This window comes from Heptranchias perlo, chromosome 5 (assembly GCF_035084215.1).
Source record: "Heptranchias perlo isolate sHepPer1 chromosome 5, sHepPer1.hap1, whole genome shotgun sequence".
Classification (NCBI taxonomy): Eukaryota; Metazoa; Chordata; class Chondrichthyes; order Hexanchiformes; family Hexanchidae; genus Heptranchias; species Heptranchias perlo.
Genome location: NC_090329.1, coordinates 67,620,935 through 67,645,369, shown reverse-complemented (window position 1 = coordinate 67,645,369; position 24,435 = coordinate 67,620,935). Strand labels below are relative to the sequence as shown.

The window sequence follows — 24,435 nt, the reverse complement described above, 5'->3', positions numbered from 1 at the left end:
CACAAACTGGGGAGGGAGGGAAAGGGAGAGAGAAACAAATTGGGAGAGGGAGAGAGAAATACAAGATGGGAGAGAGAGGGAGGGAGAGAGCAACACAAACTGAGGAATGAGGGAGAGAGAGAGAAACACAAACTGGGAGAGGGAGGGAGAGAGAGAGCAACACAAACTTGGGAGGGAGAGTTCACGTCAGCCTCTCTCTCTTTCCCTCTCCCAAGCGCTGTTGTACAATGTATTTTATTACAGAAGTCAGGCAGCTTTGTTGATGCCCCCTGAGGACTGAGCCTCACCTCCCTGAAGCTGAGCTTCAGCAGTGGGGTGTGGGAGTCAATGAATTGAATTAGGTTTGGTTTTGGTTTTATTTATTATTTTTATAACTTGCTATGTATTGTAAAAAGTCATAAATTTGTATGAAAACTTTAGTTAAAAGTTACTTACATCGATGATGTTGTTGAATCTTTGGAATTTACTTAGCGTTTCTCACTGAGGTCGATACTGTGGAAACATCACAGAAGTCGTTTTTATTTAAATATTACTTATCCTTAAATCTTTCTATTCTTTTGTGTTCTTTGATTTATAAATTATGTTCTTCATCTCACTATGAAACAAAGAGTCAAGTATTTTCAGGGCTTGGTGATGCTAAGTCACTCAACTAAGGTAAATGCAATAACATTTGCAAGCAGTGGGAAAATGTCACGCGATCAAATGTCGTGATTAAGCTTCACCTGAGTGTCGATTGTCATGTGATCAAATATCACATGATCAAATCTTCAGGAATACGTCAAACCAGACTTGGCAACCCTAGTTTCAGCGGCAGATGGGCTGCATATGCACAAAGTTCAATAGAGCCGCAAAAATCTTTGTAACCTGAGTATTATAATCACATGTGAGTGAATGGAGGCTACTTAGTTTACAAATGTTTTTGCATTGCCAAGTTGTTTCCCTCCCGTCAAGGGAGAGTGACCTCTGTGTAGTGCTCTCTCCCTTTTACTTTTACATTGGGTACCAGTTGTGAAAGGCTCTGCTGTGGAATGACCCAGTTACTTAATCAGTGAAAACGTGGGGGAAAACATTTCCAGATGAACTAATGAACACAAAATTTGGCTCTGTTTGGCCAGTATAAATGTCAGGAATACCAAACAATTATCGTCTCGGAAACCTACGAAGAAGGTTGCTGACTGACATCCAGATCTTTGGTACAAAGAGTCAACTGTTGAGATATGAAACACTAAATGACTTGGCTTTACCAAGAGTGAAACATGAGACATTGGCCTATTTCTTTACAAAACTTTATGATGTTGCTAAATATGAATAATCAGTATTATACATCTTTTCTTTCTCTAGAGGCTGTGATTTATGCTGGAATATGCTTCAGTGGGTGGCATTATTCAGCCCAAGTAGCCATCTTTCATTGGAGAGCTTAGACTGTGACTGTCAGTGGGTATTCAGCTGTGAGGATCTTCACATCCACTTTTTTATTTGTTCTTGGGATTTGAGCAGCACTGGCAAGGCAGCATTTTATTGCCCCTCCCTAGTTGCTCTGAGGGCATTAAGAGTCAACCACACCCTTACCTGACATCCGCTTATGCACTTTCAGGAGAGGTACTTTGTAATGATCAGGGGTGTGGACCCTGTCTGAGTTTTTTTTTCCTATCTCCTGCCTGAGGTACTGAGGCCAGTTGTCTTATAATGCCACCATCCCAGCTGAGATCTAACATGTTGGAGACCAGAGATCTAACTGGGATCTTCCTGATCTAAGTGGTATAGTACCACAGCACATGGTGGGGAGTGTGTGTTTCTGGATACCGCACAATGATTCCTCTTCTAATTGTCTAAAATTGTGTAAAACTCTTATAGATCCTCTTTTAAAAGGTGCAAAAGGAGATCTGAATTAGTTAATGTGTTGTGTGAATATGTGTATTCTTTTCTTAGTGATGGGAAATAATCTGACCTATATTACAAATGAAACATCCAGACTCAACATAATTTCTGATTGAAGCATTAGCCACGAAGTGTTTGGACTGCAGAATACTTGTGATATGCACTTGCGTATTGCTGTGTTGAGAGAACAGTTTGTAATGCAGGGACTTGCATGTTACTCACAGTGATTGACACATTCACTGGTTCAAGATCTGGGACTTGCTTTATGGGAGTTTGGGGCTCCTGCAAGGCTCATGGGTAGCTCCTAGTGGCAGAAAACAACTGTTACATCTGAACACAGTGAGGTCGATTATTCCCCTGGTACAGATTTCGGGAAGCCAGCCATTTTGAGGGCTGGGCCTCATTAGCATTTGGCTGGGGAGTTTGGGGTGGTGGGGGGGGCTGTGTGCAGAGAACGAGCACTCTGGGGCTGTTCGCAGGCTCTGGGCCACCACAATAATGTGCCGGATGAAGGTGCACATTCAACCCAGTACTGCCCTAAAATGGCAAACTGCTTCATATGTATGTCATAGGATGCCGATTTGCAGAATTAAAGGGACTACTGCTTGACTCAGGCAGGTGCTCTGGCTGCCCAGCGGTGGGCCGAGGGAAGTTTGTAGTGGCCATAGCGACGGTGGGAACGGGACAATAAGTCATTCCTCACCATTTTCGGGTGTTACTGCCCTATTTCTGCCAGTGAATGCCCTATTTAAATATTCTCTCTTTCAGCCTTACAGCAGTCATGCAACAGGACCTGAACATTTTTACTCTTTTAGAGCCCAAACCACTATGCTCTCAAATGTTTTTGTTTACTATGATGGCAAGGTATGCAGTGTCTATTTTCCCAGAGTGAAGTGGAAGGTTGTACAATGTGTATTTTTATTGATAATTACAGGATTTGTCTGATATTTATAGGTTCGAGGTTGGCATCTTAGCTTTGATTTACTCCCACTTGTATTAAATTTTATTTGACATTTCTATATAAATTCTCCTTGTATATCTGGTTATAATGTAATTAGATGTGAACTGTTGTCCTTGCCTGTGGTGTATGTAGTTCTAATATAATTGCAGGCTAACCTGTTGTTCATGTCAGTGATGTTCCTAGTTTGTATGAATGTCAACTGTATTGATCATCTCAGTAGAAATAAGATGGCTATAGAACATCTAGTGGTCAAGTTACAGGATAAAGCAATATACAAATTAAAAATAGAACTTAAAGTCAATTATAAAAGTGATGTTTTGAATATATTCTGAGTATGAAATATACCACCCCAAATCAAGTGCACATAATGGTTTTGCTCTACAGACTTGACATTAATCTGGTTCTGCACCAAGACACAGCTCTCACACATCTTTACTGGTTCCCAGATCCTCCCTCTGTTACCCTCATTGTATAGGTGTGGGCCCCTCACATGGCAGTGAATAAGACTGTTTTGATTACTTTGATCAATGCAAACTAATGGAGGCACATGCACTAGTTTCATGGGACAGCCTGAAAGAACTTGAAGCCATTTTATGAGTTGTCATCGGAATTTTAATTCCTATTATTTAGCTGCAAACTGTTTGGTTGAAAATGCCTAATGAAAGTATAAAGCATAGACCAACAAAATGAAGGATATCTTGGATAGTCTTAGTTGCAGAGACATACACAGCCACTGTCTTTATTGATCTGTTGAGGTGCAAATGCACCTGTCTGGCTTGCTTTCTGTGATCCTACTACTCTGAAACCTGCAAGTAGAGAGGTAGGCCTGTAGGGATACCCTTAGCTCCTCTCAAGGTTCAGGAGAATCAGGCACAAATATGGTACAGATTTGAGAAGCTGTAAGGCTCCAGTACATTTCCCTGTCCTCCTTTCTTCCACAACAACATAACACAGAAGCAGTGAACTACACCTGCAATATATCTTTAACAATAAGGACCCCACTCAAGTGATGAGGTCCCTAAACAATGCCAGTTTTATATAGGCATTAAGGTTCTAGAGTGCTGTTCAGGCACTCCAATTGTAATGTGGAAAATGGGTGTGAAGGCTGTAAGTGCCACAAGCACTTCAGAATCACGTTATCGTGTGCACTGCATTTCAGGAACTCAGAAGGTCTCAGTGTCAACGTGCATCAGGCAGTGAGAATGCTACAATGGCCTGTCATGCAAGGAGCCAGTACCAATGTAGAAAAGCCTTATAGGTTCCAAAGATCTAATTATTGGCTCCTATATAAATAAATGCTCCTGAGAAGGAAAACACTTAGGCCCTGAAATTGTGTGGTGGTTCTCAGCATAACTTGCAGAGACTGGAGGAACCCCCAGAGAAATGGCATGAATTGCTGAAAACTGCCAGTTTTCTGGGGTTTCCAAAAGTCATCTTTAGGAATTAAGCTGGAGATGCCCTGTGCAATTTCAGGGCCGTGTTGAACTGCAAAAGAATGCATAGCACATAAATAAATGTCACGGAGAGGGAGAAAGACGTAGGAATGCTGCAGTGCTGCTGATGTGCTCATCTACCAACCTCATGTAGGAAGTAAACATGTGGCCACTCATCCAGGCAAGTGGAAAGTATTCCATCACACTCCTGACTTGTGCCTTGTAGATGGTGGAAAGGCTTTGGGGAGTCAGGAGGTGAGTCACTCGCCACAGAATATTCAGCCTCTGACCTGCTCTTGTCGCCACAGTATTAAGGTTGACACACATAAGATTCTGCGAGGGCTTGATAGTGTTGATGCTGAGAGGCTGTTTCCCCTGGCTGGAGAGTGTAGAAGTAGGGGGCATTGTCTCAGGATAAGGGTCGTCCATTTAGGACTGAAATTAGGAGAAATCTCTTCGCTCAGAGGGGTGTGAATCTTAGGAATTCTCTACCCCAGAGGGCTGTGGATGCTCAGTCATTGAGTATATTCAAGGCTGAGATTGATAGATTTTTGGACTCTAAGGGAATCAAGGAAGATGGGGATTGGGCGGGAAAGTGGAGTTGAGGTCAAAGATCAGCCATGTTCTTATTGAATGGCGGAGCAGGCTCGAGGGGCCTACTGCTGCTCCTATTTTTTATGTTCTTTTAACGACAGCAACATTTATGTGGCATCTTTAACATAAGAAAATCCCACGGCTTAATTCAAATGTGTGTTATTGCTTTCTTTCGTAAAACTAGAGTAGTTTTCCAGTTGTATGACTGGAGGAAGTATATTACAATGCAAATTCTGCAAGCTTCAGTTGAAATATGAGATTAGTGCTGTACATGTGATAACCTTGTATTGTGTTAGGTAACGCGCACTGCAGCATCCTGAGATTCATATCCTTTAGAGGTCATAGTCTGAATGGAGAGTTTCTAATTGATGAAAGTATGAACATGTAACTGTTGGGCTGTATTATAATAAAAGTTCATGCCTCTTTTTCTGGGGAATGTTTTAATGTAAGACAGAAAACACAAATGGAAACGGAAAGACATGAAAAATGTTGAGCACAAGTATTTCTCTTGATATGTACGCAGAACCTGTTACGATGATTCTGATTAGCTGTTAGATTTCACTTGAAGTTTTGAACTCTGAGATGAGTGGGGAGTTTTGGTCTCGATTATCATTATAAGTCTATATATTTTAATATCTATGTGTAGAAAACTGGCAGCCATTTTAAATTTTGGTCCTGCCACAGTTAGTATTCAGCTCGAAATATACAAGTCGCTGCAGGTGAGATCCATGGGTTTCATATTCAGTTGAATAGATAGGACACTTATTTCATGCAAATACTTTTCATTAGCAAAACTCATTGTGTAGATGTTTTTTAATTGAGAATTATTTTGCACGGTTGTTTGTTTTGTTGCTCAGATGGTACTTTAAGAATAAAGGAGTTTGCAGACAAATCAAGTGATCTTGGTCTGACACTTATTGGATGCAGACACTCTGTGTCTTTAACTACTGTATATGCTTGTTTGGCAGCTTTATTCTATTTTGAGAAATAGCATTTTTGATTTCCTTTATTCCTGGCCAAACTTTAAAGGGCTACCAGGGTTATATACCGAGTAGCGTACTCCACCAATTTTTTGACTTGAGGACTGGAGACCCCATGGGCCCATGAATCTTACGTACAAGTTATATTACAATCATAGATCCAGGGATTGTATCAGGAGAGTTAATGAAGTGTTGCATATTTTGTTATTTTGTATCCAAGGAGAGAGCATGAATTAAAAAGTTCTGTAAAAAGAATTCAAACTGCTGTATTATCTTTGCTGCTGCTTTTCTGTTATTTTGATGAAATAGGCTCTGTCATTTATAGCGTAAACCATGATCTGATATTGTTTATTCTGTTGATTTCCTTAAGTCTAGGAAATCATGGAATGATACAGCACAGAAGGAGGCCATTCGACCCATCATGCATGTGCTAGCTCTTTGAAAGAGCTATGCAGTTAGTCCCACTCCTCTGCTCTTTCCCCAAAGCCCTGCAAATTTTTCCCCTTCAAGTATTTATTCAGTTCCCTTTTGAAAGTTATTATTGAATCTGCTTCCGCCACTGCATTTCAGATCATCATAACAAAGGAGAGCTTGTGGTGTATCCATCAAGCTAAATACAGTAACAAGGGTGTTTTAGCGATCTCTGAGCTCACTGCATTATCAGACATTGAACATAAAAAGGTGCACTCCAGTTCATAGGAATAAGGGCTCATTTATGGGAGTGATCTTTGGGGCTTAGCATGAAAGGAAGGTATCTGAGAAAATCTAAAAATGTAATACCCATGTATGAACATCTGCGCTTGTTTCTTTTTACAAAGGGATAAATTTTGTCCTCATCAAAGTGAGGAAAAACAGTGCTGCGGAAATATTTTTGCCAGTGTCAACATCAAGCAAATTCATTTAGCCAACTGCAATTGTGACTCTGTTGTGGCATTTTCATTTCCCACTAACTTCCCGTATCGGCCAACCTTTAGTCCCTCCCTGAGTGCTACTGCCAGAAATATGCCAGATTATGGACAGTTTTGCAATCTGGGCACATGCCCACTATGAATTGGATTATGACTACCGAAACTCAGTTGACTTAGAAAGACTTTCATCTCATAAACTAGGGCCTAGAGTTGGAAAGGCAGTATATTAACCTACAGCAAGACCCAGTCCACTCCTTGCATTCCTATATATAGCTGTTTGCTTAATATATATTTCTAATTTAAAAATCTAGCAGAAACGTGCTTCTAAAAAAAAAACTTGTAATGCATATTTTGGATAAGATAATTAATGTTACTGAAGAATGAGTTTTGTCCAACAAAACCCAAATCTTTTATTGGATGGAGCATCCATCTAATCTAACATTTATTAAAAACAGTCAAAAGCTGAAAATGTCTGAAATGGAATGAGACAAATTGTGGTCACTTTCTTATCAGAGCATTTCTGCAGATGGCAAATCAGATTTTTATTGAACAGCTCTTGGAAAAATATTCCAATAATTAAAAATTTATAGACGTACAAAATGTAATGCATATTTCACCTAATTTAACACATTGTTATTTAGCCAAATAATAGATCTCATTCTTCCTGAAACTATTGATTTTTTTTTACTTTACTATGACACATAGCAGCCCATGTCACATTAGGAGACACATTATCTGTCCCCTTTTTCCAGAATTAGCTAAATCTCAATCTGTTTATCCCACAGAGACTGTGAAGACAAGATTCCAGGCAAAGGGCATTTTGACTGGAGACAGCAAAGCTTTTAAACCTCACCTGACCTTTATGAAACTATCAAGGGCACCAAAACTACGTCACCAGGTCAGATCACATTTCCAATCAATCATAAGCATAAATATAGCCGATATCCAAAACAGTCAACTAGAGTTTTTGAGCTCTAGTGCTGCTGCTGTACAGAAAATTTTATGAGTGCTTTCCTTAAGAGAAGTGTATTGGCTCGTAATAATATTTTCTTTGTCACACAAGAAGGTACGTCCTTTTATTACTGTGTTTTATAAAAATGTGAGTGCAGACAGATAAAAACTAGTGTTGCTGAAGCTGGGGACTTGTGTTGCTGGATGTTCATCTTTAGTGCATGGAAAATTGCTTGACACCATAGTAACCATTTCCTTTTTGTTCATCAATGTCAGTAATGCAGATTTTGTAAGAAAATGACTTTTTTTTACACCAGCAGCAACATTGACCATTTCCAGGCCAGTATAGTGCCTTACATTCAAGTTCAGAGGAACATTTCTTCTTAAACCTCATATGACATACCTAGTTCTCAAGCTAGCCATCTTTCTGGCCAATCTGAGTAACACTGACAATGTTTGCTAATGTAGTGGGAGCTGTGTTGTGGTTATCCGGACTACTTTCACATAGAACCCTTGTAGCATACAGACAGAGCAGATTTTCATCACAACAAAGGGACAGAAACTAAACCAAATTCTAATCCATTGCACCATCTAGTTGCTAAATTTGGAGTTGTAATTCTTTTATGTTCTATGTTGAATTTGAACCAGCGCTTTAAAAACAACCATTTCTAACACAGAGCACTACAAAGCCTGAAAACCCTCTTTATACTGGAAATGTTGGCACAGCACAGTAGTACTGTCGAAGCAAGGAGCACTGAGTTATTCTGATGCTCACACTGCTAGAGATAGTGCTAATAGAACTCCACACATGTGCTGTGAAAAGCATGCCTGTATGCACAAAGTGTGATCTATACTGGCTTCTGTAGTGCTATGCTGTTTTCAATGAGACATAGATAGAGTAAATAAATATAAAAAAATAAGCAAACATGTGATTGGTATGCAGTTATATTCTGGTTAGCATTAAGAAAAACTGATAAAGCCTACTCTTGGCAATTCACATTGATGCTATTATGCACTTCTGTGTGGTGCAGTACTGCGATTTTCTTCATACTGTCAAAAAGGATAGTTTAGTGCCACTGGTGACAACCTATTCTTAGCCTTGTCAAGTTTCATTATTGCAGCTAGGGTATAATTTCAAAGTTTGCAGATCACATGAAACTTGGAACTGTAGTAAACATTGTGGAGGATAATAACAGATTTCAGGAGGAAGTAGACAGAGTGATGAAATTTAACGCAGAGAAGTGTGAAGTGGTGCAGTTTGGTAGGAAGAATGAGGAGAGGCAATATAAACTAAATGGTACAATTTTAAAGGGGGTGCAGGAACAGGGACACCCGGGAGTTCACATACACAAATATTTGAAGGTGGCAGGACAAGTTGAGAAGGCTGTTAAAAAAGCATATGGGATCCTGGGCTTTATTAATAGATGCATAGAGTACAAAAGCAAGGAAGTTATGCTAAATGTTTATAAAACACTGGTTAGGCCTCAGCTGGAGTATTGTGTTCAATTCTGAGCACCACATTTTAGGAAGGATGTCAAGGCCTTTGAGAGGGTGCAGAAGAGATTTACTAGAATGGTATAAGGGATGAGGGACTTCAGTTGTGTGGAGAAACTGGAGAAGCTGGGGTTGTTCTCCTTACAACAGAGGAGACTAAGGGGAGAATTGATAAAGGTGTTCGAGGTCATGAATGGTTTTGATAGAGTAAATAAGGAGAAAGTGTTTCCAGTGGCAGAAGGGTCGGTAACCAGAGGACTCAGATTTAAGGTGATCGGCAAAAGAGCCAAAAGCAACAAGAGGAAACTTTTTTTTAATGCAGCGAGTTGTTATGAACTGGAATGCACTGCCTGAAAGGGTGGTGGAAGCAGATTCAATAGTAACTTTCAAAAGGGAATGAGATAAATACTTGAAGGGAAAAAATTTACAGGGCTATGGGGAAAGCGCAGGGGAGTGGGACTAATTGGATAGCTCTTTCAAACAGCCGGCACAGGCAGGAATTGCCTCCTCCTACACTGTACATACTATGATGCTGTGAATGCAATGGGCTGAACATATTATACGGGTGCTTTCATCAGTCATCAGTTTAAAGTCCTTGAACCAAAATTAATCAGGCCACGATATTCAGCTAACATTCAGTTACATTTTACCACCTCATAAACCAGAAATTTAATAAGTGAGAAGGTCCTGCATCACAGAAATGCATGTCTTCTCCGTTGTGTACAAAGCTAATATTAGTTCTATTATCTATAGATTGACGAAGCAGAGTTTGTTCTTTCAGCAAGCAGTGAATCTTTGAAAAGGAGTTTTATGGAAGTTTGTTCATGTAGAACCATAGAAAAGATTAAGCCCAGAAGGGGCCATTCGGCCCATCGTGTCCATGCCGGCTCGAAGAACAACCAGGTGCCCATTCTAATCCCACCTTCCAGCACCCGGTCCGTAGCCCTGCAGCTTACAGCACTTTAGGTGCAGGTCCAGGTACTTTTTAAAAGAGTTGAGGGTCCTTGTCTCTACCACCAATTCGGGCAGTGAATTCCATACACCCACCACCCTCTGGGTAAAAAAGTTATTCCTCATGTCCCCTCTAATCCTTCTGCCAATCAGCTTAAATCTATGTCCTCTAGTTCTTGAACTCTCCACTAGGGGAAACAGTTACTTCCTTCTCACAACTGTAATTGATTCTTTAACCAATAATGCTATCACCCACTCTATCCTGCCTGAAAACTCTATATCCAGGGATATTGAGCTACCAATTATCCCGCTCTTTAAGCCAAGTTTCCGTTATAGCAATGATATCATGCTGCCATGCGTCTATCTGTGCCCTTAGCTCATCTGCTTTGTTTGTAATACTCCTTGCATTGAAGTATATACCCTTTAACCCCGTCAAATTCCTGTGCTGAACACTATTTAACCTTTGCTTCTTTTGCCTTTCTGAGTCGCTAACTATGTCACTAACTGCTTTTCTACTTCCCGTTTCCTGATCTGAATTTGTCCTATCTGTACCTGCCCTTTGGTTCCCATCCCCCTGCCATACTAGTTTAAACCTTCCCCAACCGAACTAGCAAATGCCCCCGTGAGGATATTGGTTCCAGTTCTGCTTGAGTGTAACCCGTCCAGCTTGTACTGGTCCCGCCTTTCCCAGAATCGGTCCCAATGCCTCAGGAATTTAAACCCCTCCCTCCTACACCATCTCTCAAGCCACGCATTCATCTGGTCTATTCTCCTATTTCTGCTCTCGATAGCACGTGGCACTGGGAGTAATCATGAGATTACTACCTTAGAGGTCCTGCTTTTTAATTTATTTCCTAACTCCCTATATTCTGCTTGCAGGGCCTCATCCCTTTTTTTACCGATGTCGTTGGTACCGATATGGACCACGACCTCTGGCTGTTCACCCTCCCCCTTCAGAATGTCCTTCAGCCGCTTCGTGACATCCTTGACCCGAGCACCAGGGAGGCAACATACCATCCTATGTATCCTATGAATTAATCCTGTAATTACTATTAGCAATACAAGAAGTAAATATTGTGAAAGCTGAGCTCAAGTCTGGAAATACTTGAGTCAGATGCACAAAGAATCTACAGTATTTTGCACTTAGAAGAATCACTGTTCTGGTAAATAATACAGATCTTTTAGTTTGACTATCTAGTCTTGTTCACTTGTTCATTTATGCACTGAAAACATTCAAGTGTGCTGGAAGCTAAGACGATTAAATATTGTGAATAAATATTATTAAGTTCATGGTGCGCATCATGTTGCATTGTTGTTTCGCGTAATTTGGAGCAATATTAGCTACTTCTTGTAGTGGGCTTGGTTGCAGCTGCCAGATTTCTTTAGCCATATGTTGATAGTTCATAAATAAAATAGAAAACTTACTGGTAAGTTTTGTTAAAGACTTTGCATACACATTATCTTCCATTTTGTAATACCAGTAATTGACAACCAAAGTGCTATGTTCCCTGCTTAAACATAGCTTTAGTGTGTTACCATATAACGTAGAATGACATAGAATTTACAGCACAGAAACAGGCCATTCAGCCCAACTAGTCTGTGTCAGTGTTTACGCTCCACATGAGCCTGCTCCCACCTTGCTTCATCTAACAATATCAGAATGCACTTCTATTCCTTTCTCCCTCACTTACTTATCTAGCTTCCCCTTAAATGCATCAATGCTATTCGCCTCAATCACTGTATGTGGTAACAAGTTTCACATTCTAACTACTGTCTGGGTAAAGACATTTCTCCTGAATTTCTTATTGGATTTATTAGTGACTATCTCATAATGATGACTCCTGGTTTTGGACTCCCCAACAAGTGGAAACATCTTCTCTATGTTTACCCTATCAAACCCTTTTTAAAGACCTCTATTAGGCAACCCCTGAGCCTTCTCTTTTCTAGTGAAGGCTGGTCAGTCTTTCCTGATAGTTATAACCTCTCAGTTCTGGTATCACACTTGTTAAGGCCAGAGGGTTGTAAAGTGCCTAGTAGAAAGATGAGGAGCTGTTCCTCGAGTTTGCATTGAGCTTCATTGGAACAGCTTAGAAGCCAAGGACAGAGAGGTCAGAGTGGGACAGAGTTAAAGTGGTAAGTGGCAGAGAGCTCAGGGTTGTACAGCAACAACAACATGTATTTAAATCGTGCCTTTAACATAAAAGAATGTCCTAAGACACTTCACCAAAGCTAATAAAAAAAAGATTAAGGATTGTAACTTTATTTTTATTTAACATTTGGATGTGGTTAAAGTATTTAGAAATGTAAACAATTTTACAACACCAAGTTATAGTCCAACGATTTTATTTTTAATCCCACAATGTGGAACACCGCCTGAGGAAGGGGAAAGCCCCCGAAAGCTTGTGGGATTAAAAATAAAATCGTTGGACTATAACTTGGTGTTGTAAAATTGTTTACAATTGTTAACCCCAGTCCATCACCGGCATCTCCACATCATATTTAGAAATGAACTACTGTGGTGACAGCTTAATTTAGCATTTAGAATTTATGATAATTTTTTCCACTCATTGTATATACTGGTACGTAAGCTGTTCAAGTTTACATAATTATTGTATCTGAAATAAGAATATAATAATTTTTTTCACTGAGAGAAAACTCTGTACTATCGTTCCTTGCTATCAGCCTTGGCTCAGTCGTAGAACTCTCGCCTCTGAGTCAGAAGATTGTGGGTTTAAGTCCCACTCCAGAGACTTAAGCGCAAAATCTAGGCTGACCCTTCAGTGCGGTACTGAGGGAGTGCTGTCAGAGGTGCCATCTTTCAGATGAGATGTTAAACTGAGGCCACATCTGACCTTCTAGGTGATAGTTTAAAAAAAAAATCCCATGGCACAATTTTGAAGAAGAGCAGGGGAGTTGTCCAGGTGTCCTGGCCAACATTTATCCCTCTACCAACACCTAAAAACAAATGATCTGGTCATTTATTTCAGTGCTGTTTGTGGGACCTTGCTGTGCGCAAATTGGCTGCCGCATTTCCTGTGTTGCAACGGTGACTACATTTCAAAAGTACATCATTGGTTGTAAAGCGTTTTGGGACGTCCTGAGGTTGTGAAAGGCGCTATATAAATGCAAGTCTTCCATTCTTTGTATGAACTTTCTAGCCAACTACAATTACATCGAATTACATAGAATTTACAGTACAGAAACAGGCCATTTGGCCTAACTGGTCTATACCGGTATTTATGCTCCACATGAGCCTCCTCCCATCCTACTTCATCTAACCCTATCAGCAATACCTTTTATTCCTTTCTGCCTCATGTACTTATCTAACTTCCCCTTAAATGCATGTATGCTATTTGCCTCATCTAATCCATGTGATAGCAAGTTCCACATTCTAACCACTCTCTGGGTAAAGAAGTTTCTCCTGAATGCGAAACATCCAATTTTAAACACCCATCTATCTGTAACTGACTTTCTATATTTGCCTACTTGACACGAGCTATGTCAGTATTGTCACTTAGAACACCGAAGGACTTTGTACTTCGACACAACAATAATGACAGAAAATTCTGTTCAAGAAGCACTATCTTTATCTCGGGTTTAATGTTAAATGCAATGTTTCTGGGGTGCAGTGATGTATTTAATTTATGAATGGCATCACGTTCATATGTTTGTCAAACAAAAACAGATTTTGTCAAACACTATTCCATAAAGTCAGTGCCTCTTTAAACTATAAATGTATCTCTTTGAAGATCTGATGTTGATGAAAATTAATTGTTGTTTTTGAAGCTGAAAAAAGCTACAACTGTGGAAATTCCATCAACCCTTTTAAAGGGGAAAGAGGGACTTCCACTTGCCGCTTAGAGCTGCTGTTGCTCTTATCCCAAATCCCAAGGACAGGGTCATTTAAATATTTTGGGCAGGTATCTGCATCTGTAGTGGTGCAACAGAAGCACCCATTCTGGCAAAAATGCCAGAAAATGTTTTAAATATGATCCTGAAGGAACAGAGGGTCAGCCTGGTAAAGGTAATCAATCACTCTGCGATTGAATACATTAGTTCTCTTACTTCTCAGGGGCTTCTTAAGGCCCACAGTGAGACCTATGCCTCCTGTCAGCAAGTGCAGGTCCTGCTGGGCCCATTAGTAACAAGCTGGATGGAATTCCCGGGAAAGGCCAGAAACCCCCCCAGATATGCCCCCGAAGCTGGTCAGGGATATAACTGAGACGGGCCTAAGAAGCATCTGCCTTCCCCTCCCTAGAGCGCAATATGCCAGGGAAGTTGAGAAGGATGGAAAACGGATATATCCAAATTCTGCCTAAAATTGTACCACCCTCATTAGCACTACAGATCGACCACCACAACTGGAATTTCTACCCTGTAGTGTTTTTTTCCCATTTATAACTCTTAAAATCTGTTACTGGGAAAGTATTTACTTGATAAGTAGATGACCATGATGTTACATTTCATTTATAATCACTTAGCAATGATACCATCTAATCAATTGCAGTATATTCTACAAGTGCTATATTTTCTGCATGCTATTTGTTCTTATTTACATCTGTCCATTTTGGCTGTCCTGCTGCTGTCATTTACAAAACAGAGAAAATAATTCCCAGGCATTCACTTAACGTTGACAAGTTGTAAGAATATATTGAAAAAATTGGTAAACATTGAACAACTCTCTGATCCTGTCAACTAAATAGAGACAAATTTTGCTCATGGGTGCAGGTAATTCAATGTGACTTCTTCGGCAGTGCAGTGAACACATCAAAGACGAGTTCTAAAATTGCAAAAAGAAGCATGTAACTTCTTTGCCAGTATGACTATATCACCAGAAAACAAATCATTGCATTTGAGTGAGTTTGACACCGTTTTGACTTGAATGATACTTATAAATGATCCTTATTAACTCTAAGTAACATGGGAGGAAGAATTGTCCTGATCATGAGGTGCACCACATGCATTCAAAAAGAATGGCTCTGAAGTTCTGTGAGGGGTTACATCATTTCCCTAAGGTTTCCTGTGGGAGACTGGTAGAACCACTGTAAAACTTCAGGGCCAGTATGTTTGTTTTCATTATACATAGCAACCAGAGTTTCTTAGTCAGTCAGGTGTCCGACAGATGCAGAAACCCATCACCGTGTTTAAGAGTTTCTGAACAAAGCGACTGAGAAATCTATATGTTGAATTTTTATTTGCCAGACTGCAGATAAGGAACAACCCACTTAAGCTTAGGAAACCACATATGCGTGTAGGGATAGTACTGGAGTTTAATCAGCTAAAACTACACAGCTTACTAGTACTGAATGCTAGTAAGATTTCCATTGCTGATTGCTGCTTCCGGCCCCACAGAATTCTTCTGCCCCGCTGCTGGCCAGTACCCACTCCTCCATGATTACCTCCTCCCCTCTTTAGCATGCCGCTGCTGGCTCAGCTCCACAGAGGAGCCATCAGAATTCCTGTCCCCCTTCCCCACCGTCGCAGATGGCGAGCTGCCTATGAACAACGTTCGCAGCTCCCCAGTAGTAAACAAATGCTCAGCCCTCAAAATGACCTCTTACCAAGGTTTTGGGTGGATGGCACAAACGCTTCACCTGCCCAAAGTTGAAATCACCTTCAGTGTATCCTCCATCTCATTAAGCCTTGCCACGGGAGATCTACTGGTATTATCCATCCATCCACAGGATGCACTGCAGCAACTCGCCAAGGCTTCTTCAACAGCACCTCCCAAATCCGTGACCTCTACCACCTAGAAGGACAAGGGTAATAGGCACATGGGAACAACACCACCTGCACGTTCCTTTCCAAGTCGCACACCATCCCGACTTGGAAATATATCGCCGTTCCTTCATCGTCACTGGGTCAAAATCCTGGAACTCCCTACCTAATAGCACTGTGGGAGAACCTTTACCACACGGACTACAGTGGTTCAAGAAGGCGGCTCGCCACCACCTTCTCAAGGGCAATTCGGGATGGGCAATAAATGCTGGCCTTGCCAGCGATGCCCACATCCCATGAACAAATAAAAAAAACTATGTAACTACTGCACTGCAGTGGGGTGTCAAGCCAAAAAACTATTTAAAATCGGAGACCATTAGTTATAGTCAATTGGCCAAATTATTTGCAGCAAGATTTAATTCATGTTTTTAATTTGCTGAAGATGAGTTTTCTCTTCTTGGAAATGGTTTGTGAGTTTATTTTCTTCCTTCAGGAGATTAAATTAAATGAGGATATATCATTACATTAGAAATTGCATGTAGTCTGTTGCAAGGAATGGGTTTGATGGGCCACATGGCCTTTTCTCAATCCATATTCGTGTTCTTATAAACTTTAAGGTCTGGATGATGGTCCATGACATTACAATACCTGCCAATCTATTCTTCACCTCAAACCTTCGCAACAAACAGAAAAAAAAACTTCTTCAAAACAGAGAAAAAAACACTCGTAATAATGAAATACTCACCTAAGAAGGATTTTTTTTAAAAGAAGGATTATTTATGGTATGGAAACTGGTGCAAGAGAAAGGGTTCAGCGACACCTCATCCCACCATCACAGCTCACTATGTGCCTGCAGCACTTGAAATTTATATTACTTGTGTGCCACTTGGCGTTTCCTTTCCGTAAATCTCTATTTCCTCCCATATATCTCTGTGACTACTATTACTGGTTTGGTTACAAAGCTTATTGTCTCTAAACCACTGACATTAGGCTGACTGTCCTATAATTGCTGGATTTATCCCTCTCCCCTTTTTTGAACAGGGGTATAACATTTTCAATCCTTCAGTCCTCTGGCATCACCCCCATATTTAAAGAGGATTGGAAGATTGTGGCCAGAGCCGCCGCAATTTCCATCCTTACTTCCCTCAGTAATCCAAGATGCATCCCATCTGGACTAGGTGACTTTTCTACTTTAAGTACTGCCAACCATTTAAGTACCTCTTTATCTATTTTTATCCTATCCAATATTGCTATTGCCTCCTCCTATATTGGCAGCATCCTCTTCTCCAGTGAAGACTGATGCAAAGTATTCATCTAGTACCTCAGCCATACTTTCTGCCTCTACAAGGAGATCTTTTTTTGTCCCTAATTGGCCCCATCTTTCCTTTGACTACCCTTTTATTATTTATATGTTTATAAAAGACTTTTGGATTCCCTTTTATGTTAGCTGCTAATCTATTCTCATACTCTCTATTTGCACCTCTTATTCCCTTTTTTAGATCTCCTCTGTACTTTCTGTATTCATCTTGGTTCTCGACCGTATTGTGAAACTTACTTTTTTAATAAACCTCTTTTTTTCTGTTTCATTTTAATCTTTATATCTTTAGCCATCCAGGGAACTCTAGTTTTGGATATCCTTTTTTTCCCCCTCATGGGAATGTGTCTACTCTGTACCCGAACCATCTCCTCCTTGAAGGCCTCCCGTTGTTCAATTACTGTTTTGCCTACCAATTTTTAATTCCAATTCACCCAGGCAAGATCCCTTTTTAACTCACTGAAATTAGTCCTCCTCCAGTTAAGTGTTTTTACACTTGATTGTTCCTTGTCCTTTTCCATAACTATTCTAAACCTGATGATATTATGATCACTGTTCCTCAAATACTTCCCCAATGAAACATGCTCCACTTGCCCCATTTCCCCAGAGCTAGATCCCGCACTGCTTCCTTCCTCATTGGGCTGGAATCACACTGATCAAGAAAGTTCTCTTGTACACATTTCAGGAATTCCTCTCCCTCTTTACTCTTTACACTGTTGCTATCCCAGTCTATATTGGGATAATTGAAGTCCTCCATTATCACTACTCTACTATAGTTGTTGCATATTTCTGTAATTTGCCTGCAAAATTGCTCCTCTATTTCCTTCCCACTATAACGTGGCCTATAGTATATACCCAGTAGGGTAATAGTTCCTCTATTGTTCCTTAATTCTAACCAAATAGATTCTGTCTTTGACCCCCTCAACTACATAATCCCTTTCCAGTGCTATAATAGTTTATTTCATCAATACTGCCTCCTTTCTTCCCTTCTCTATCTTTCCTGAATACCTTGTAGCCAGGAATATTAAGTTCCCAATCTTCCCCTTCTTTGAACCTGGTCTCCGTTATTGCCACTATATAAAAGTCCCATGTGGCGACTTGTGCCTGCAGCTCACCAACCTTATTTACCATGCTACGTGCATTTGAGCACGCCAAACTCATCTGACTGGTCTATGTATAGAACCCTTTGTGAACTGGCTTTAGACAGTTGTGTTTGAACACGTTCAATATCTCGCTAATTCTGCTGCGTCTTCTATCGATAGTTTTATCTTGAAGAAACCTCTTTGGTAGTTTACTCTATTATGAAGAATTTCTGGTATAGCTAATATTATTTATCTTCCAAAGTGATCTGAGACACAATGGAATTAACATAATTACCATCTGGTAGCAATAAAGGGATTCATTATTTGCCTGGGGCGTGCCATTACAGACTACTTCATGCATAAGGTCACATTTTGGTTCATAGGGAGTGAAGACTTACCTATGAAGTGAACTTTTTGCAATGGATATGAGAAAAAGTATCAGAGTGAGCTCTGATTTAACAGTTACTACAAGCCCTAAACACGGCATACATTTTGAAGAACTTGATCTGCAATCAATTCAAGTATAGTAACTTACAAACTACTCATGTTAACAAAATGATTTTGATAACTAAACAAGTTTTCATTCAGAAATGTATCTGCTAAACTAAAATGGGCATTGCACTTTTATCATTAAATTGTAGTGGTACGTTGTGAAAGGTTAGATTAATTTTAAAATTTATATCACTTTCAGAACACAAAACAACTAAAGCATTACTTTGTTACTTAAAATGATTACAAATCTATTTCTACAGAAGTAATAACTGCAACTACCATATTTACTATCTGCAGGGAATTAAGAAGTTTTCTCCAGAACTATATAAACATTTTGAAGATCATTATTTTGGTGATGAGATTGTGACTTGCCTACATCTTTGCTCCATGCTGAAGAGAAAACAACCAAATGGCTACTATCACTGTGAGACGTCGGTTGCTGTGGGTAAGTGTATATTAATGCACTGAGCTAACATGGAGGTCTAAATTTACTTAGTTGATAAGCAGACTATATGTTTGATCCTGCTCTAATTGTTCATTAGTTGCTGGTCTCTTACTTGTCTCATGCCTCATTAATTTGGACTTCAATCTTTGAAATTCATCTCAGCCCAATCTTTTTCTTGGTCTGGCACTGCCATACACTGGGGCCTCTTGCATATCAGACAAGTTTTGCCCCGGTTGACTCTCTAAATCATTAATCTCCTCTGCTGTTGTGCAAAAGCGTCAAGACCAAACGTAGTCTTCAGGTGAATCGGTGTTAAAGGCTGAGGGATAATTGGACCAAGGTGCACAGACGTAATTCAGTCCCAATTTTGAAGTAATAAATTCTGTCCTTATCTTTATATTTTCATTGTCCACATTTAGAATGCAAACTGCCTATGTAAACTTGCTACACGGTAATCACACCCCCTTTCTCTCTCTCTCTCCTTCTCACCTCCTTCTTACTCAACCCCCTCTCTCAACTCCTCCTCTCTCTCAGCTCCCATTCTCTCTCTCCCTCTCCCCCCTCTCCCTCCAACCCCTCCCCCTATTTTCAGTGATTTTATGGCTAGGCAATAATAGTGGTCTCCCTCTTGTCAGTGGGAATCCCGCTGGGGGTCCACCATGCATACTTAATGATTTAGAGAGTCAACTGGGGCAAAACTTGTCTGATATGCAAGCGGCCCCAGTGTATGGCAGTGCCAGACCAAGAAAAAGATTGGGCTGAGATGAATTTCAAAAATTGAAGTCCAAATTAATGAGGCATGAGACAAGTAAGAGACCAGCAACTAATGAACAATTAGAGCAGGATCAAACATATAGTCTGCTTATCAACATCAGGGTGAAGACTGAAATTCTATTCTTGCCTCAGAGTCAGAAGGTCATGGGTTCACCCCACTCCAGAGACTTGAGCACATAATCTCAGCTGACACTCCAGTGCACTGCAATACTGAGGAAATGCTGCACTGTCGGAGGTGCTATCTTTCAGATGGGAAGTTAAACCAAGGCCCATTTTGCCCTCTCAGGCAGAGGTAAAAGATCCCATGGCACTATTCGAAGAAGAGCAGGGGAGTTGTCCTGGTATCCTGACTAACATTTACCCGTCTACCAACACCTAAAACAGATGATCTTGTCATTGCTGTTTGCGGGACCTTGCTGTGTGCAAATTGGTTGTGGGTTTCCCTACATTACAACAGTGACTACACATCAAAAGTACTTTATTGGCTATAAAGCGCTTTGGGACAATTTGAGGTTGTGAAAAATGCTATATAAATGCAAGTTCTTTCTTTCTTTCCAAAATCAAAAAGATTAATTCTCCAGGGAAAGAATTTTTAATTTAAATATCATTTAAAAAAAAATAATCAGTCATTTTTAACTTTTGTGCTGTTATGAAACTGGGTAAGTTTAGATTCTCTTTAAATATCTCTTTATTTTGCTTTTGATTCATCATGCAAGTACTAAGAGAGTAATAGTTTCACTTTTACATAATTGTCAAACAAAACCATTTATTTCTTCATATTAACAGGGTCTACAAAATATATTGTAAATAAAATATTAGGTATATATTACAAGGTTCAGAATGTTGTAATAAGTGTACTCATTCTATTTTAAGTAAGGTAGCCACGTTGGGCTGAAAGGATAGCATTTGACTGGCAAAATAGCCTTATTCAAGCTCTGTTATGTTATGAACTAAGCAGGAAGTTGCACTGTTGCTGCTGATGGATTCACTTGGCAGCACACAGCTCAGGACCACCGCTGTTGATCGTTTGTACTGCACAGTGGTTTCCTTGTAGAAAGATGGTGAGCGAAATTTGGCAGGCTGCTGTGATAAATTGATAACAGCAGTCTACTGGAAGGGAAGTGAGCTGACAGGACTTGTTACTGTCTGACTAAAGCATTCTTGTTAGTCCAAACTTTGGACTAACCAAGGCCTTATACAAAGATAATATAGTATTTAAGAATGGTCTTAAGATAGGAGAGGCAGGTGGAAAAGTGACGAGGTTTAGGGAAGGAATTCCAGAGTGTGGGACCAAGGTAGCTTAAAGTGCAGCTGCCGATGGTGGGGCCAAGGAAAGCAGGAGATTCACAAGAGCCAATTTTAGGTGGTGTGTGCGGGTTGTAGCTTGGGAGGAGGTTTCAGAGATAGGGAGGGGCAAAGCCTTTAAGAAATTTAGACACAAAGATGAGAATTTTAAATTTGAGGTGTTGGAGGCCCAGAAGTGAGTGGATGTCAACAAGAATAGGAGTGGCACTTGGTGTTGGATTGGGCACAGACAGCAGAGTTTTGGATGAGCTTATGGAGGGAGAAGGATGCAGGTCTGGTCAGGAGAGCATTTGAGTAATAGAGTCTGAAGGTGATAAAGTTATGGATGGGGGTTTAAGCACCAGATGATCTGAGGATGGGACAACGGCGAGCAATGTCACAGAGATGGAAGTAGTTGCCCTTTGTTAAAGAGAGGGTATGGGGTCGAAAGCTCAGCTTGGGGTTGAGGTTGTAAACAGTCTGGTTCAGCCTGAGACAGTGGCCGTGGAAGGGAGTATTGAGTCAGTGGCAAGTATATGGAGTTTGTGGCGGGTGCGTTTTGGTCAGAAAATCATATCAGTTCATGCTGGGATTTCCATTATGCTGGTGAGGCTCCCAGCCAGGAGTGTGAAGTTGGAAAATTACCCCTAACACCTTAGATTGCCTTATGTCTGATTATGTCTTTGTGGCGTTCTAAGAACATATGAACATATGAACATAAGAAATAGGAACAGGGGTAGGCCGAACGGCCCCTCGTGTTTGCTCCACCATTCAATTAGATCATGGCTAATCTTCTACCTCAACTACACTTTCCGGCCCTATCCCCATATCCCTTGATTCCCTTAGTGTCCAAAAATCTATCAATCTCAATCTTAAATATAGTCAACGCTTAGTATCCACAGCCCTCTGGGGTAGAGAATTCCAAAGATTCACAACCCTCTGAGTGAAGCAATTTTTCCTCATCTCGGTCCTAAATGGCCAACCCCTGATCTTGAGACCTTGCCCCTAGTTCTCGACTGTCCAGCCGGGGAAACAGCCGACCAGCATCTACCCTGTCATCCTTCTAAGAATTTTATTCATTTCAATGAGATCACCTCTCATTCTTCTAAACACCAGAGAATATAGGCCCATTGTACTCAATCTCTTTTTTTTTCATAAAATATACTTTATTCGTAAAATTTGCAGCAAAACATACAATACAGTTGTCATATCACATTTCAAACGTACACAATACAGATTATATAATTTACAGGTTACATCAAGTTACATCATGAACACATTGTGCATAATTACAGTTCATGACACTCTGGGGTGTCTCATTGCATTATCCTCAATACAGATTATTGATTACAGATTCATTACAGGTACATTACATCAATTTGAATTTTACATTCTGCCCGGGGGGGAGGGGGGGTTTCCCTGATTGCAGCCCCTCGGTATACAATGGCGGGAAGGCTCTAAATGGTTGCCTTTCCCCACAGAGCCTTTGCGTCTACTCAATCTCTCCTCATAGGACAACCCTCTCATCCTAGGAATCAGTCGAGTGAACCTTTGTTGCACCCCGTTTAAAGCAGGTACATCCTTCCTTAGGTAAGGAGACTAAAACTGTATACAGTACTCCAGGTGTTGTCTCACCAGAGCCCTGCTTATACAGTGGATAAATAATATTGGTATTTTTTTTTAAATTTTGAAAGTATTATTTAAGTAATGAAAATTTGAATAAATAGAACTCCTGCTTGTCAATAAGGAGGAATGTGGCTGTTGTGAGCTGTAATTTGCATTTTATGCAAATTTATGACATTGGGGATTACAGGCAGTGAGTGGCTTTGCATGTAACTCACAAAGGGATCTGTTTTGTTCTTTTTGAGGATTTTTAAGTTCATTTGAGTGTATCGCATTTGGTGTCCTTTATCTGCTTTTTCACAAAAATTGTGTGGAAGCCAGATATTTGGTCATGTGGTGCTTCTTGTGATTATTAAAAATAGCCCCATGAGAAAATGATATTGCACTGCTGCTGAGGTGTTGGGAGATAAAGCTGAGATTATGGCTGAGTGCTTTATCAATTGAACAGAAGCCACAGTTTCTTGAGAATAATTGTTGAGAAGCTTTGGAACAGTTAGATCAATTTCAAGCGGTTTATATATTATGTGTGTGAAGCTTGAGCAGTTTATAACTGTTACCTGAAGTCTGAAAATTAGGTTTCAGCCACAAACTCACTCTGTATACCTGCAATTTTGGATTATCATTGCAAACTGTTGCTTGTTTTAAAATATTGGTCTTAAGTCTTTTTGTTGCTAACATGCTTCATACACTTGTTGTAAGTGTGATATGGATCACAAAAAGAGTTACATAGTTACATAGAGTCGACAAGCACAGAAACAGGCCATTGGCCCAACTGATCTATGCCCACATTTATGCTCCACACGACCCTCCTCCCAACCCTCTTCAGCTAACCCTGTCAGTATATCCTTCTATTCCTTTCTCCTTCCCCTTAAATGTATCTATGCTATTCGCCTCAACTACTCCCTGTGGTAGCAAGTTCCACATTATTACCACTCTTCAGGTAAAGAAGTTTCTCCTGAATTACCTATTGGTTTTATTGTTGATTATCTTATATTTATGGCCCCTGGTTTTGATCTCCCCCACAAGTGGAAACATCTTCTCTATGTCTGTAGAGGAATGAGCCCCTTGTTATGGTGGCATTAGAGAATTAGCAAGTTTTACTGCTGGTAATTAACTGGGGTTTGAACTATTCAGTATAAATTCAAATTAGAATTTATTAATGTGTTGAAGCAGTTATTATGAGCTGATCTGTGAATTATAATCTGATTTATTATATTGGTTGTCTTAGAACATGGAAAAATGTTCACTCGTGGTACAAAGGATTAGAACACTGACCTTTCATCACTGGAACCTGGGTTTAAATCCTTCTCAGGCTGAGGGGGTTAAAGACTCCTCATCCCTACAAATTTCAATAGCAGGAAATGTTATATAATGTTCCTAAAGCATAAAAACCAGAAGGATTCAAGTTTAATTCCTGGTCTTTGCAAATACAGCTGATATCAGCTGGTGCTACAGCTGGCATCAATGCCTCTTGGTTAGAGAGAGCAGACATCAGCCAGGTTTTCCACTCCTTTTCACTGTCCAGAGACTCCTGCTGGAAGGTGTGTGTGTG

At 40.3% G+C, this 24,435-nt stretch overlaps 1 protein-coding gene across 4 annotated transcripts in view; it reads left to right on the top strand.

The window, feature by feature from the left end:
- The window catches only part of LOC137321832 (A-kinase anchor protein 7), a 187,267-nt gene that overhangs the window by 29,052 nt on the left and 133,780 nt on the right, over positions 1-24,435 (top strand). For all 4 annotated transcript variants that reach the window (XM_067984544.1, XM_067984543.1, XM_067984542.1 and 1 more), the window contains exons 6-7: positions 7,540-7,652; positions 19,055-19,202. In XM_067984544.1, coding sequence (XP_067840645.1) covers positions 7,540-7,652; positions 19,055-19,202 — 261 coding nt within the window. The remainder of the gene's footprint in view (positions 1-7,539; positions 7,653-19,054; positions 19,203-24,435) is intronic.